The sequence below is a fragment of the Siniperca chuatsi genome, linkage group LG9 (genome assembly GCF_020085105.1).
Source record: "Siniperca chuatsi isolate FFG_IHB_CAS linkage group LG9, ASM2008510v1, whole genome shotgun sequence".
In the NCBI taxonomy this organism is placed as follows: domain Eukaryota; kingdom Metazoa; phylum Chordata; class Actinopteri; order Centrarchiformes; family Sinipercidae; genus Siniperca; species Siniperca chuatsi.
The window spans coordinates 12,690,906-12,705,892 of NC_058050.1; the positions used below are offsets into that span (position 1 = coordinate 12,690,906).

The following is a 14,987-nucleotide window of genomic DNA, read 5'->3' on the forward strand; positions in this document are numbered from 1 at the left end:
TCTTAGAGTATCATAATTTCTATTTATGCAAATGTTTTTTTTGAGACTGGAAAGACAGTTCTCACGGGTTAGTGGTTCATCTGAATCTATGGAATCTGATGACCTGAATTTCATGCGGCAACCAAGATAGCCACCCAACTTAGGAATGAAACCATTCAAGCAGCCCAGCTGGAACTCTGAATGATGTTCAACAATTGTTGATGGATTCATTTTCTGTTTTCTGACTGAATGATGAGCTAGTTGGTAAAGTGTTGATATCAAAATTATGCATAACAGATCAGTATAATGATCAAAATTAGGCTTAGTTTATGAAGGAATGAGCTGACACATGGTCCTCTTAAGTAACCACAGGGGATGAAACACGCTTGAGCAAATGTCAACGTTAATCAGACAGGCAGGCTATTGTGCCGGCCTGTACGATGTCTGTGTTAACTATTAGGCGTCTCCATGCCTCAGCAGGTATGTCATCAGGCCTGATTCTTGCCATACATCTCAGTCTCAGTTTTTTCTGCTTCTGTTTATGACAGGGCCTGGCCCCCAACCCTGCCTTAACCATACCTGTTACTCTAATACGACTCTGGGTGTGGAGTGAACGTGTTGACAAAAGAGTTGCCACCACCCAGCCACTAAGTATGGAAAATATGTGATCCCTCATTGGCATAAAACAGCTGTGTATCGGTTCTTAAATGCTAGAGTTATTCTAGATTTTTCTTATTGTAAACAAATCCTGTGAAAAGACAAAAACTAACTCAATACTTCACAACTTCTCTACCCTGTGTGTTGCACTCCAAGCCCATTTGTTCCTACTGAAGACATAAATCTTTTAAAAAAACTGGTCACAAATATGTGGCACCATAGTTTTTAGCAAACGTTACTCAAACAGGAGTAAATAGTGCATTTGTTGGGGACTATTTTCAGCAAATTCATTTCGTACTGTAGTGAGTATTTACCTCACCAGGACATGAAATGTAGGTTGTGTGAATAATCTACAGTTTCTATGTTAATGTTAATGAAGAAACATGTCACCCTGTGCATTGGTGTGTTTTTACTAGTTTTTGGACAGTGATCGTCTATGTACAGAGGAATGAACTATAGGTCAGGCTTTGGCTACACAGGCATCTTCTTCATCATCATCATCATCAATTCATTGCTGGTTTTGGTCTTTTTATAGGTTTGTTAACAATAAGATAAATATAGAATATCACCAGCCTTATGAATTTGCCTACAAACCTGAGAAATGAAAACTATTGAGATGAGAGTGACAGCACCAAGATGTGGACAGGTACATTATCTATTATAGTAAAATGGTCATAGTCACCATAAACCATCTAAAGACTTTGCATGCAGACACTATAGCTGCAGTGTAGGATGCGGCTGGGTCTCATCGATGCTAATGATTCCCCTAAAGCAAAGTCTTTACACACACATACACAGAGACCTCACAGGTTGTCGCAGTACAGCCTGGACTGACCAGCAAACTCGTCCTGCAGCAGCTGGAGTTGCCAAAACCTCCATAGCAACACCCTGAACACCAAGCAGCAGCCCACAAAGAATACCTTCTGAGTTTCAACTGAGCTCATTCACTGCGGGGGGTCTTGTGGTGCGTGTGCATCCATCTATGTGTGTCTGTGTAATGAATGTGTGGGTGCCTGCGCGTGATTGTGCGTGTGTTAAACGGGTGGGGGAGCTGGAGACGCCTTTTTCTTCAGCTTTCATGCGAGGTGGCATTGCATCGGTGGTGATATTGTGGCATCTGCGCACTATAGCGGACAGTGAGGCGAGGTGACATTATTAAGCCACTGGCTATGATAATTACTGTGCGGCTGCAGAGCAGTACAGCTGCGGCGTGACCCCTATAAAAAGTACCTGCATTTTAGGACCTCAGCTCCAGCACAAAAAACTGACGAGGGCAACCACACCTTGAACATAAGACATGAACAATTACATGGGCCCCAGCCTTTAATTGACTCTGTGAACCGCATGCATGTGGCAGCCACAAAACCAAGCTATTTTCACTGAGAATAATGGCTATGAATCATTATTACCATCAGTGTCATTATTTTATTACACTAAGATCACAGTAGGCCTATACCTTATAATTATATGGGTCGAAATCCCTTATAATATGGCCATTAGACAGACACAGTTTTCCGTGGCCAGACTTCAGGTCATCTCGATGTAAGCCTCTCTTCGAAGGCGTACATAAAGATCAAACCAGTATGAACGCTTCTAGTCTCACCAACGTTTCATTTGTAGGTTTTATACTACCGCATTTAGAGCAACCTAGCGAGGTTAGCCAGCTCCACTGAAATATGATGCGTTCAGGATATTACACTGGCTATTTACGAGTTGGATTAAAGTAAAAACAATTAAATGTCTCACCTTCAGGTTCCGCTCTGAGTCGTGGATAAGGCTGTGGTGCGAGGAGAACCGGGGTGAGGCTGTTTCGTGGGTATTTTCCTGCCTGATAGGTGTGTAGCCTACCGCATATGCGGCTTTTATCATTGCACCGCTCTCACAGTGGAGCCGCACTCACACTTCTTGGTGAGAATAAAATAGACAGAGAGCAGTGAGGGCAACGCGACGGCTTCAGCCCAGGAGAGGGGCTTCCTGCTAGCAGGCCAACCAGCTACGAGAAGACGGTTTTTAGTCAAGCCTCAGAGAGAAATAACTCCAATGAAAATCTACAACCGCGCAGTAGACCCGCCTCATGAATAAGACGGGAACTTTCCGCCCCAAAGCTGGCATGAAACGGGTGCGGCGACGAATGGTGTTAACGGTAGCATAAGAAGCTCCGCCATTAGCCAATGCTAACGAACAAGAGGCGGAGCTAACTGTGACTGACGTGTTGAACAGCCAATTGGAGCGCTGCAGCAGGTGCCTGTGCGGCACTCTCGCGCTTAAGTAGGGAGATTTGCGCGCCCTTTGTTTACCACTCAGTGGCAGCGAGTGTCCGCAGACACAGACCTGGGATCGGATTTGTTTGAATCCCCTTCCAAACACAACCGACGGTTTGCTTGGAATGATCTGACTCCAGGCGCGTGATTCAGATCATCCCAGAAAATCCGACTGAGCCCGAAGACCCGAGGTACCAGGGTTCTGGGGCAATCGGTAAATATTTACACCAATGTAAAAATATCAGGAGTCATAGCTAAATCTTCTGAAATGCTTTGTATCCTTTATAATGTGCCATAGTGCCATATAGAAAATGATATTCACCATACAAAACACATAACTGTTATGTATGAATGTATCAACTCTAATGGCGCAAACTCCAACCGCTGATACAGACCATGAGATATGGTTGAAAGCTTCGCAAAAAGCTAGTAAGTGGAACATATGATTTTATTTATTTATTTAGTCAAATTAAACTATAAATTTAGCAGTACTGTAAGTGTCTAATCTGTGTAATAGTGGCCATAATCATAATACAGACATCTTAAGATAAATATTTTACAACATGATTGTAATAGATTTTTTGTACTTTTCAGTATGTCACAAGTAGAAGGGTATATGACACTGACAAAGAGAAGAATCAAGCCTAAAAAAGAGACACACATTGATATTTCTATATTCCTAGATTAATAGATATGTAAATGAGCATTTGCCATTTAATGCTATACAGTATGTTATAATAAGCCATAAAGGTTATTATAGGGTCTTTGCTATTTTTACAAGGGGTGTTTTATCCTTCTGGTTTGTCAGCAGTGATAGAGCTTTGCAGAAGCTTACAGGCCATTTTGACAACACAATACAAATAAATCAAAACTTCAATACTTTAGTTTACTTCTTTAACTGTCAAACTTGTACAATTCAGTCATTACAAGATATTTATAGTTTTATTTACATCAGAAGGTTATAACATTCTTCCACTTGTTCCTGTAAAAAATCTGAAAATTCATTGTTTGGTTAAGGTTTGGGTCCAGACTGTATTCTATGACAGACAGAGCTATCAGTGAACACATAGCGTTGGGGACATTACACAGGAAGTTGACATTCCTTTCACATCCTTCTGTGACAAAACAAGATTTGGTGATTTGGTTTGTGTCTATAAGTAGTTGTAAAAGTGAAGAAATTATAAACACAAATCTACATCCCTTTTTCTTTTACATTTTGTTAAAATCTTAATTAGTTAATCTCTGCATAATTACAGTAATATTACATATGAAACAGCATAATATAGGCATAATACATTTTCATTTAAATTTTTCATGTAGAATTGCTGCAGTTTAACTTCCTAAGTGTAGTAGTACATAAAACATAAAACTGTAAATGTAAATGCAGCAAAGATTGTGAGAGCAGTGGTAAATTAGCAATTGATAAATTGGATGACATTTTTAAAATGGCCTGTAGGCTTGCAACGTGAGCTACAAGAAGAAAAAATAAAGAAGCAACCAATAATTGCAATACAATCCCTGTATTTTATTTGCTCTACAACACAGTTCAGTTTCATTTGGAAGTGCTCTGTGCCTGAGGCAGCTCTGAAATTACATTTCAATGTTGGAGCAGTTCTCTTTAGTAAAAATAACACAGGAAAGGTAGCTACAGCTTTCATTGGTTTCATCTGTTAAAAATGACCCTATACTATGTATTTTACACTATGTATATTATAAATACCTATGATTTAAAAAATGTAGTATGTGTACTGTGAATCCTAAGCAAGCAGTGAAGTTGCTCTATTTCTTTCTGGGGTGTTTAAAAAGTGCTATCGTTGTTAAAGTGATGGTTCTGTAAGTTCAAGTTACATTTCATGGAAGTGGAGGAAGGGTGAACGACATGACCCCCATGCAGACTATAAATAGAACATGGTATCCATGAAGGGGAAGTGAAGGGAGGACACAAACATAGAACAGCCTTAACACTAATTGTAACAGATAATATGTTATTAATACCTCAAACCCCCCTGAGGTAACCATGAAAAAATATTTCAATAACTGAAGTGAAACACTGCAACTGATGCATTGCGGTTAACCTGTGCTGATCCATCAACACTACTGTGCTGTTGTAGAGCTTAATTAGTGATATTAGTCTCCATATATTACTTCTGTGCAAAGTACAAAGAACAAGTTCCCAGGATGTGCGTTGGACAGACTGATGATTGGTCAACACTTAATATCATGTTGCACTCCTGACACTGAGTTGCATTTCCTTTACCTTCTGTAATCAAACACTTAAATACTCAGGTGGCATTATTTACTCCAAATTATTACAGGATCTAAAACAAACAAGAACATTCCAGGTGCTTTGTAATATAACTGTGCAACTATTACATAGTCTACAATACAATACAGCTAAAAGCATCTTTATGTTATCAGTGCATGTTCATATTGAGACTACTTAGTTACTGAGCAGATTCACAGTAATTAATTTGCATAGACATTTTTGTCTACTTAGAACAACATACTGCAAATGTTAAAGTGATTGAAAAAACACTGTTGCATAAGTAGCATTATGCAAATACAAATAATAAAAATAAGCTGCAGCTGCAGATGAAGGGCCAGTCGCAAAATATCTGGTTTGTTATGAAGGCACCACTCACTACCATAACACATTAGAATTAGAGTAGGGTGTCACATGATTTTATGGTAACAAAAATACTGAATTTTCTATGAATGTGGTGTAGTTTCCAGTTCAATCCTCTTCCACTTGTGCAGCTGTTAGACAGTTGTTTTATTCTCAGAGATGCAGAAAAAGCAAGCCTGACATCATCGTCAGAATACCTCTCCCACTCAGTTCAGCTCAGTTAAAGTTCTTGTGATGTTGGAGGTTACTGTAGGCCTCCAGTGCATTTACAGAGTCAATGAGAGCAACCACTTTAGCCTTGGATTCAGTCCGAACCATCAAGGGTCTTCCAAGTGCCAAGACACTTAAAATATTATAATGTCTAATCCAAAAGTAACAGAACAAAACAATACAGTGTGGTTGATTTTAGCAACACAGAACATGAGAAGATACTGTAGATAGTAGTGCAAGAAAGAAAGTATGGTAATTAACTGGTCCGGACACAGCCATCGTCATCTGTCATTGTGTATCACTGCAGTGGTTTGAAAATGACTAACCATGCTTCCTCTGACCACATGGTATTCAACTCAACACAAAATGTCAGATTAAATAACAATCAGTGAACATTTTTGCATGACACATAGAAAAAAAAGCCAAAAAACCAAACAACATATAGCTCATAACATGAAAAAGAAACTGCTCAAAACCGCTGCTAGTTTTCAGCTGTTTCTCCATGTTACTGTTGCTACCAGTAGCCTAGCCTAATACTCAACTACATTCTCAACAGCCCCCCCCAAGTTCAAAGTATCACAAAATGTTCACTATCCATACTTACCATAAGAAAATACAGCATTAAAATGATAAATCAGCATCATAGTGGAAAACATTCCTGAGTTGTACCTCACTAGGTACACTACCATTCATTGCCACCTCAAATAGAGGTGAAGAATTCCTGCAGAGCATTAAACTGGAGGTGCAGTTGCAGGTTAGAGCCACCATGGGGTGCTCTTGTATATTCTGCCAGTCAGGCATTAAAGCCAGATGAGTGTGTTGTGGTAGTGATAGGCCAGATGTGAGACTTAGCAGACAAGTTTTCAATGATTCTGAAAGATTGCCAGGACCAATCAGACAACTAGGTCAGTGTAGTAACCTATCTCCCCTATAGACTGACCCCAAACCTCTCACTGTTTCTCTATCAGTCTATGTCCTTTCTATTTCTCTGTGCAATCTAATCTGTATAGTAGTACTTATCTAAATCTTGCAAACGTTTAAAAATTCTAAGAGATCTCTTAACTTGCTCTTATGCTGGACTTTCTTTCCTTTCTAATCACAGTAAACAATGTCACTTCCTATCCTTTATCCTACACTGGCAAATCCATGGCCCTATCTACTTTTAATCCTGTCTCTCTTGATCTGCCCATTCCTACCCATCTAACCCTCTCTTTTTTCCTGTTCTTCCTCTAAACCTCCAGGTCTACTTCCTGTTTATTTTCCCTTATGGCCACCTATCCCACTGGTTCAGTTGTAGTGGAGATGTTCTGCCAGGGATGGCCTTCGTGTAGGTAGGGAGGGACACTCAGGGTCTTGGTCAGGCTCATGATCAGGGGAGACGAGTTGCAGAGCCACTTCGTTCTCATAGCAGAATGAAGAGCGTGAGCTTTGAATGTACTTCTGCTCGGCCAGCTCTTTAGCACTGCATGAAGGTGTGGTCGGGATTTCATATGTCCGATGGAAGAATGAGTAGTCCACCTGGAAAAAGGGCAGATGAAAATTGTTTTTCAAGACAAGACTCTACAGCCATGCTAGCCTCTGTGAGGTTGTATTTGTAAACAGCTGTGCTTTGAGCTAAATGCTAACATCAGCATGCTAACATGCTCACAATAACAATGTTAACATACTGATGTTTAGCAGGTTAATGTTTACCATGTTCACTGTCTTAGTTTAGTGTATTAGCATGCTAACATTTGCTAATTAGCACTAAACACAAAGTACAACTGAGGCTGATGGGAATGTCATTAGTTTTGTAGGTGTTTGGTCATGTTTGGTGATGGCGCTAGATGACAAGTCAGGGGATCACCACAGTCATTAGGCTACATGGTCTGGGAACTGTGAATGTCTGTATAAAATGTGTCCCAATCCATTTGGTAGTTGAGATATTTCATTTTGGACCAAAGTTGTGGAACGACCGACTGACTGACCAACCAACATTGCCATCCCTAGAGCCACATTGCTACTGTGGCTAAAAACACTTAATACATACACCCCTCCCAACTATAGTGAAGTAATGGATACCACTTCAGACATGAAGGGAAGAGATGGATTCATATACTTCCTGTGTATCTCAATATCCTTCCTTTCTGACCTGGTAGCAGTCTTTCCGCTCGAAGAGCACTGGTTCGAATCGGTGTCCCCAGAGGATTTCAGAAGCCAGATAGGAGCTACGGCACTGTGTGGTCATGGCTGTGGCCTCCACCATGCCCTCGAGTATGACCACCACCTCCAACTCAGAGTCATTCTCCAGGGTCTTTCGGTCGATCTCGAAGAAGGGCGACTCGTCGTTGATCTCATGGACAATTGTCACTGGCGAGACCAAGAAGATGCGGTCGGTGCCAGTGTCAAAACCCACATTGATGTCCGCATTGTCAAGCGGGAGGAACTCTCCCTCTGCTGTCACCCTTGGCTGAAGTTGGGAATGGAGAGTAAAATAACGTCACTATTTGGTACACAAAATGTTCCACATTAGATGTGATGTTGCAAAATTGATTTTCACATGCGGGAAAATATTAAATGGAGAATAGAAATGATTTCCAATATGAAACAAACAACAGCCAAAGGCAGGTGGGACATGATCAAATAAAATAAAATTAAACTGTAATTCTGGCTATAAAATGCAACACCATGGTATAGAAAAGAGGGAATTCATCTGTCATTGTAAATACTCCTGAGACCATTTCCTAAGGTCATCTGAGAAAAGCCTTGGAAATTAAATTTCTTACCCTGACACAAAAGCTTAGTATTTGGTTATTATATTTAGTTGAATGTGACTATGCAAGTCTTTACTCAAACCACCCATGCATAGGCTTATCACTCACCCAACCCTTACTATGGAACAATATCCAGTACCAGTATTTAGAATTGTATTTCTTTGATCCTCGCAAACTTAATCCCATCTGCCCTGTCTGAACTTTGATATGGTCATGCTATTAAGAGAGATCAAATTGTCTATGCTGTAGCCTCAATGTTCCACAGATTCTGACCCTCCGGACAACTCTGGCAGCATGCACATATGTATAAACACACAGCACTGATGATGGCAAAACATTCACAAAAAGGGAAACGTTTAAAACTACCCACTTAAGGCCAGACAGTAAGGTTAGCATAAACATACATATATTGCAATACTCTAACCCACATATAGTACACACAAGGGAAAATGAGATGACGAAAGACAATGGTTCTCAGTTAAAGAATTGTGGGCACATTAATCCATGGTAAATCTTCCTAACCTCTGAGGGAAAATAAAACAAGCTCTCATTAACTACGGTCCACAGAATACAGGCCAGATGGTCTGAGCGCTCTCTCTTTCTCTCTACTGCAACCTTTTTTCCTCTATCGTTGTCTCTCACAGTAGCAAACTCTATTTTTTTGTACATTAGTTTACTTTTCCCCGTCTGTTTTACCATCCTCCAATTCACCTCTTTGACCCTTTTCTCAAAAAGGGACAGGCTTGTCTCTTTTATCATTACCATACTTTCTTAAATTTTTTTTTTTTGGGGGGGGGGCTTTTTGCCTTGATTTGATAGGAACAGCTGAAGAGAGTCAGGAAATGTGGGAGAGAGAGAAGGGAGATGACATGCAGCAAAGGGCCATGGGTTGTATTCAAACCTGGGCCGCTGCGGTAAGGACCCAGTCTTGTACATGGGGCGCACCGTCTACCAGATGAGCTACCAGGGCGCCCCATCATTGGCATACTTTTTGACCTCTTTCTTTTTTCACGATTGTCATTATCCATCTCCCTCCACTTACCTTCAATAGTTGTGCTCGAACATGTGCCTCTACCAGGTGGCTCTTGCGTAGGTTTCCGACCCTCCACATCATGCAGAGTTTCCCGTCCCTCAGCGCCACCACAGCTGTGTCAGAGAAAATCAGCGTCTCATTGCGCTTCTTGGGCTTGGCAATCTTTGCCATGACTGCCCCGATGATGAAGGCGTCAATAATGCAGCCCACAATGCACTGCAAAACGACCGCCGCCACCGCCAGGGGACATTCTTCGGTCACACTTCTGAATCCGTAACCGATGGATGTCTGCGTCTCCAAGGAGAATAGAAAGGCCGCCATGAAGCTGTTCACCTGGAGGAAGCACGGCTCCTCAAGCATTGCCTCTCTATCAGACTCTCCTCCAGACCCAGCCTCTCCTGATCCCGGAGAGGAACCTGAGCTGGGGGTAAGCCGAATGGAGAGGTCCCCATGCACGGAGGCAATGAGCCAGAAGGCAAACCCAAAGAACAGCCAGGAGAGAAGGAAGGAGAGGGTGAAGATGACCAGCATCCAGCGCCAGCGGATGTCCACACAGGTAGTGAAGAGGTCGCTGAGGTAGCGCTGGCCCCTCTCGCTCATGTTGACGAAGGTGACGTTGCAGCGTCCGTCCTTGCCCACAAAGCGTTGTCGGGGCCAGCGGCTTGAGCGCCTGGTGTGCCTAGTGCGCCGGCGGCTGGTAGCGGAGGGGGAAGGGAGTGAATCCTGGTCCGAGGATGAACGGCTTTTCCCTCTTCCTCCTACACTACCGCCTCTTCCACTCCTTAGCCCTGAGCACATTCCTCCTGCTCTCACCCCGCCTTCTCCTGCGTCTCCTCCAACTGACTCTCCAATGGCACTCTGCCTCCGTGCATTGTTGGTGTTGCTCTGAAGAGGTAAAGTTTTGCCGTTTAGGGCATGGGTCGGGGAGGGGCTGGTTGGGGTCCCCGACTCTGTTGGACTTCCCCCTGCCCTAGCCGTATCTGCAGCACTCTGTGCTAGCCTCATGACCTCCTCCTCCTCCACTGGCCCATCCACCACAGCACTGAAGCGACGTTTCACACGTGCTGCTCCCATCATGTACTATAAAGTCCCCTCTCTATTAGGGAGAAGTTGACAGTTACTCAGTATTCCTCAGTGTGCTTTGATTTGATTGTTGATGTGGTAATTAAGCACCTTGATGCAGTCAATTAAGTCTTTAAGTCCTTCTTAATGAAGAGATAATTGCAAGTCCATAGTGGCTAATGGTAGCCAGAGGATAATTCCCTCCAAGGCCATTGATCAGTCACTTGTTTACTTTCCCCAACGTGTAATGCTGTTTACCAGTAGAGTCTATCCTTTCAGTGATAGATCCCTCAGCAAACAAAGTGGGCTTTCTTGAAGTAGGGCCACAGTTGCATTCATTAACAACCAATGTCCTTAAATTATACTCACTGAAGAAGGTAAAGTGAGGTGAGCTGAAAAGAAGGATGTCAGTAGTAGCAATAGAAATCTATTTCTGTGACCCCCAGTTTACAAGAATTCTTTTGACAAGGAGTGGTAGGGATAGATTGACCTCAACAGACATCACAGAAGCATGCAGGATTGGTTCTGTTCAGTTCAAAACAATAAAAGGGAAGCCTCGAGCAGGTATCAATTAATAAAAGCTATAAACTGATAATGCAATAGAGTAGGAAACATGTAAAGGATATACAGCTCATTACAGGGTACCTTCCAGAATATTGTGACAAGATGCATACAAGACAGACAAATCCAAATTTACTTCAAATGGGACGATATGTTAAAATCATCTCCAACATGCAGTCAAAAAAGCAAAAAAACATGCCACTTCTTACGATCAGAGTTCTTCCCAGTTTCACAACCCCTTGGTATGAGCATGAGGAAACGAAGAATACAGTACTTTCAGTACATAAAATGTCTACTGTCATTATTCATCATTCAAAATTCAGTGCCAATACGTCTTGGATAAAGCACTGACTATAGTACACACAATTTAATAAGCAGATTCACACAATGTATCCGCAGACTTAAACTAGTCTTATAATTTGAAGTTGCCTTCACAAGTCAAGGAAATGTCACTTTTGCCCAACAAGAGGGTCCCAACTGAAAGAACCATGTTTTGTTTGCCATTTCCTGTTCAATCATGTCACTGCTTTAACAATTTCACATTTTCTTTCTAAGGGTCTGCATATCTGTTTAATGGCCATTGTCAATTTGGTGAAGACTTGTTTTGTGTACTGACTATTGTGTGAATAATATTGAGCTGAACTACACGGCTGTTAGTAATCACCTGCAACAGTTAGTTTCTCAGAGCAGACATACCTCATTACAGCTCAGCATTACGGCTGAGAAATCGCCAGCCTGACAAAAGATAAGAAGAAGGGAAGAAAACAACAGAGAGAGATTACTTTGATCTATCTCCGACATTACTCGTGTTTTTAGCTTTAAGTGGAAGATTTATAAGGAGGGAAAAGGTAAGCACACAGGTCACCTGAAGAAGTTTTCTAAATTTTTCTGGAGGTCTGGTGCCAGAGTTGATAGATCAGGTGTGTGCCACAAAAGGAGAAGTGCTGAGAACAAAGGTGGCTGAGAATGCAACTGTGTTGGTGGATTGTAGTCTCTAACTCTGTATCTCTGTTTGAACAAGATCACAAAAGGCTACCTGAACATCAAAGAGAATTTCCGCAAACAAAATAGAAGATTATCATATGCAGATGAAATGTGAAAATAACAACTTGCAAGAGAAACTGACAAAAGTTTAAATAAAGCAAAAGAAAAAATGTGCAAATATATCTGGCTATGAAAAGGTATGCTTGTAGTTATAGTATTTACCTTGCCCAACGATCTCCAGAGAACTCTACTACTGAATCCTGACAAGTATACAGAGTATTCAAATCCAGTCTCTTTGGAACAGGGGACAGAATCAAACCCTCAACCGTAACCCTGCACTGTGGCAAGTACAAAGAGTGACTGAAAAACAATAGACAACAGCTACTGCTATAACTGTACACATCTAGAAGAAGCCATTTCATTTAACCAGTAACAGCAGGGTAGACAAAAGTCTACAACAAATGGAAGTGGGGGAAGAGATCCCTCCTGAAGTGTGAAGTGACATAAGGGTTCATCTTTGCTTGTGTGTTGACCGCCCTTTATGACACATGCTCAGTAAAAGCATTGAGTTTGGGGGAAAGAATCTCAGGAGAACACAACAAAAGAGTCTGCTGGTTTTTCAGTTCGCTTTACTGAGATGTCGGTTGTCTGTTTTGTATCCCTTTGCTTTAGGACCTTCTTGTTTAACACACTGCCAGTCTTGAAAAGAAATGAGAACAAACAAAAAGAGAATTAAAATTAAAGGTAAGGTAGACATCAAAACACTGTGCTGAAACAGATGCTTCAGTAGTTGTCTTGTTTGACTCTTCTTGTCTCAGAAGAGACCTTTCTCTCTTAAAATTATTGCATATTCACATTCCATGTCAATTCAAATCTTAAGTATGCCATATATGATAAATATCTAAATGGATGGTGATCAGAAACCTACCGTTTGCAGTGTATCTCTTAGGTTTCTCTCATGCAGTCCTTGGATTGTTATTTTATTGGTCAAATGTTGTGGAGGTTTTTCTTTAGACAGTTTGAAGAACCAACGACAAAGGGAAAAACTTCACCCAGATGTACCTGTGCAATGATGGAGCCTGTGAAAAGAAACAGAGAGAAATAAAGTAATTTTCCATTCTTCTATCTTCTGAAAATCATCTCTGTACATTTAGGACTTCATTAAAATTCAGTATCTGAATATACACCATTGTAATTCTAAATGTCTTATAGGGTGAGTATAAGAATGGACATTCTGAAGTGCAGCTGATATTGATCATAACATATTTCTATGTATTAATGGATACAGTATTTATTAGGGAGGACTGGTGAGATACCAAATAGGTTATCCTATTATGAAAAAGCCTCTGATGACTAAAACGTTCTGAAGTGCAGGGCCCTCATTTTGAGTCAGGAAACTAAGTCGTACAGGGTGAGTAATCTTTGATAAATAAGCAATAGTGGATTAAAGCCAATAGACTGGAAGAATTGGAGGGGATTTTCTTGGGCAAAGGTTGAGACTGGGATTGTAGCTCAGATGAAGGACTGGGATAAACCGGGACCCTGGGTTGGTGGGAGGTGAAGAGGTAGTATGTCCTGCTGTGAAGATGGCGATATGTTGTGGATTACAGCTGCGCTCGTGACTCCGGTAATCTCACCGATGGTTTTGCTAATCCTCTGAGGAGTTACATAAGAGCCACTACTGTTATAGAAAGTGGCAAGAATAACTATAAACATTCACAGGTAGGGAGCATACACAGGATTTGAGATAATATGGGGGAAAGTAGTTTACGTCACTGAATCTAACAAATGTCACCTCCTAAAAATTATGCAGACTTGTAAATACAGTGTTCACCTTGAGTCAGTCGGAACTGATCAATACTTTCAATAAAATCTGAGACCTAACTACATGTTACACATGGATGAATAAATAAACAATGTAGTGCAACCTTTTGGCCAGTGTAATTGAAATAGAGTCTGGTGCATAATTGTCCCCTGGACCATCATCAGTGGTGGAATGTAACTAAGTACATTTACTCAAGTACTGTCTCTAAGTACAATTTCGAGGTACTTGTACTTTACTTGAGTATTTCAATTTTATGCAACTTTATACTTCTACTCTACTACATCTCAGAGGCAAATATTGTACTTTTTACTCCACTATATTTGTCTGACATCTATAGTTACTATTTACTTTTCAGATTACAATTTTTCATACCTAACACTACCAACACTATATAAAGTAGTTAAAATTAGCACAACCTTAAAAAACATACACTAGCAAAATTAATCCAAAAACATTATATCTAACAGTAAAAAAAACTGACGGGGACCATTTTTCTGAGTACCTTTACTTTTTATACATACATTAGAAGTATTTTCACAGTGTGGTATTGCTACTTTTACTTTAGTGTAAAGGATCTGAATATTTCTTCCACTACTGACCATCATGCATAAATGGTTTTATATACTGCTGGCTGACAGAGAAAATGATACTGATTTCATGCATGAAACTGCTATATAACTTCCTATAGGTCATCTTCCTTAGATCCAGCTCTCATTCGATCACTACTGCAGCTTCAGCATTGTGCAAACACCATAAAGGTGAAAAGAATGCAAACCAGTTCAGAATTTAGGTTCAACCAAAATGCATGAATATAATACAATAACTACAAAGACTTTTATTACACTGCTAAATGTAGTAAAGTTGGTGAAAAATTATCAAGGTATCTTATTAACTAGACAAGAAAGAGTAAATGTTGGAAAAATATTGGAACTCAGACTGGACCATATGATATTTTAAGGTCTTAATTTCAACAAAATGATAAAGGCAGATTCTTCCAGGCTTGTGTTACTCAATGTTCAGTTAATGAACAAATGTG

At 40.7% G+C, this 14,987-nt stretch overlaps 2 protein-coding genes across 11 annotated transcripts in view; both read right to left on the bottom strand.

The window, feature by feature from the left end:
* myh14 (myosin, heavy chain 14, non-muscle) overlaps positions 1–2,843 on the bottom strand; it is a 33,694-nt gene extending 30,851 nt beyond the window's left edge. For 6 of the 7 annotated variants that reach the window (XM_044208702.1, XM_044208701.1, XM_044208699.1 and 3 more), the window contains exon 1: positions 2,383–2,843. The gene's annotated coding sequence lies outside the window, so the exon portion shown is untranslated. The remainder of the gene's footprint in view (positions 1–2,382) is intronic. The other variant, XM_044208705.1, reaches the window with a different exon arrangement.
* A 1,558-nt stretch (positions 2,844–4,401) lies between these two features.
* kcnj14 (potassium inwardly rectifying channel subfamily J member 14) overlaps positions 4,402–14,987 on the bottom strand; it is a 35,109-nt gene continuing 24,523 nt past the window's right edge. Inside the window, exons 2-7 of one of the 4 annotated variants that reach the window (XM_044207815.1) lie at positions 13,055–13,205; positions 12,008–12,825; positions 11,839–11,877; positions 9,529–11,380; positions 7,865–8,182; positions 4,402–7,251 (exon numbers count right to left, since the gene is read on the bottom strand). In XM_044207815.1, coding sequence (XP_044063750.1) covers positions 7,021–7,251; positions 7,865–8,182; positions 9,529–10,596 — 1,617 coding nt within the window. In that variant the 5' untranslated portion in view covers positions 10,597–11,380; positions 11,839–11,877; positions 12,008–12,825; positions 13,055–13,205 and the 3' untranslated portion in view covers positions 4,402–7,020. Of the gene's footprint in view, positions 7,252–7,864; positions 8,183–9,528; positions 12,826–13,054; positions 13,206–14,987 lie in introns of all 4 variants that reach the window. The other 3 variants (XM_044207817.1, XM_044207814.1, XM_044207816.1) reach the window with 3 other exon arrangements.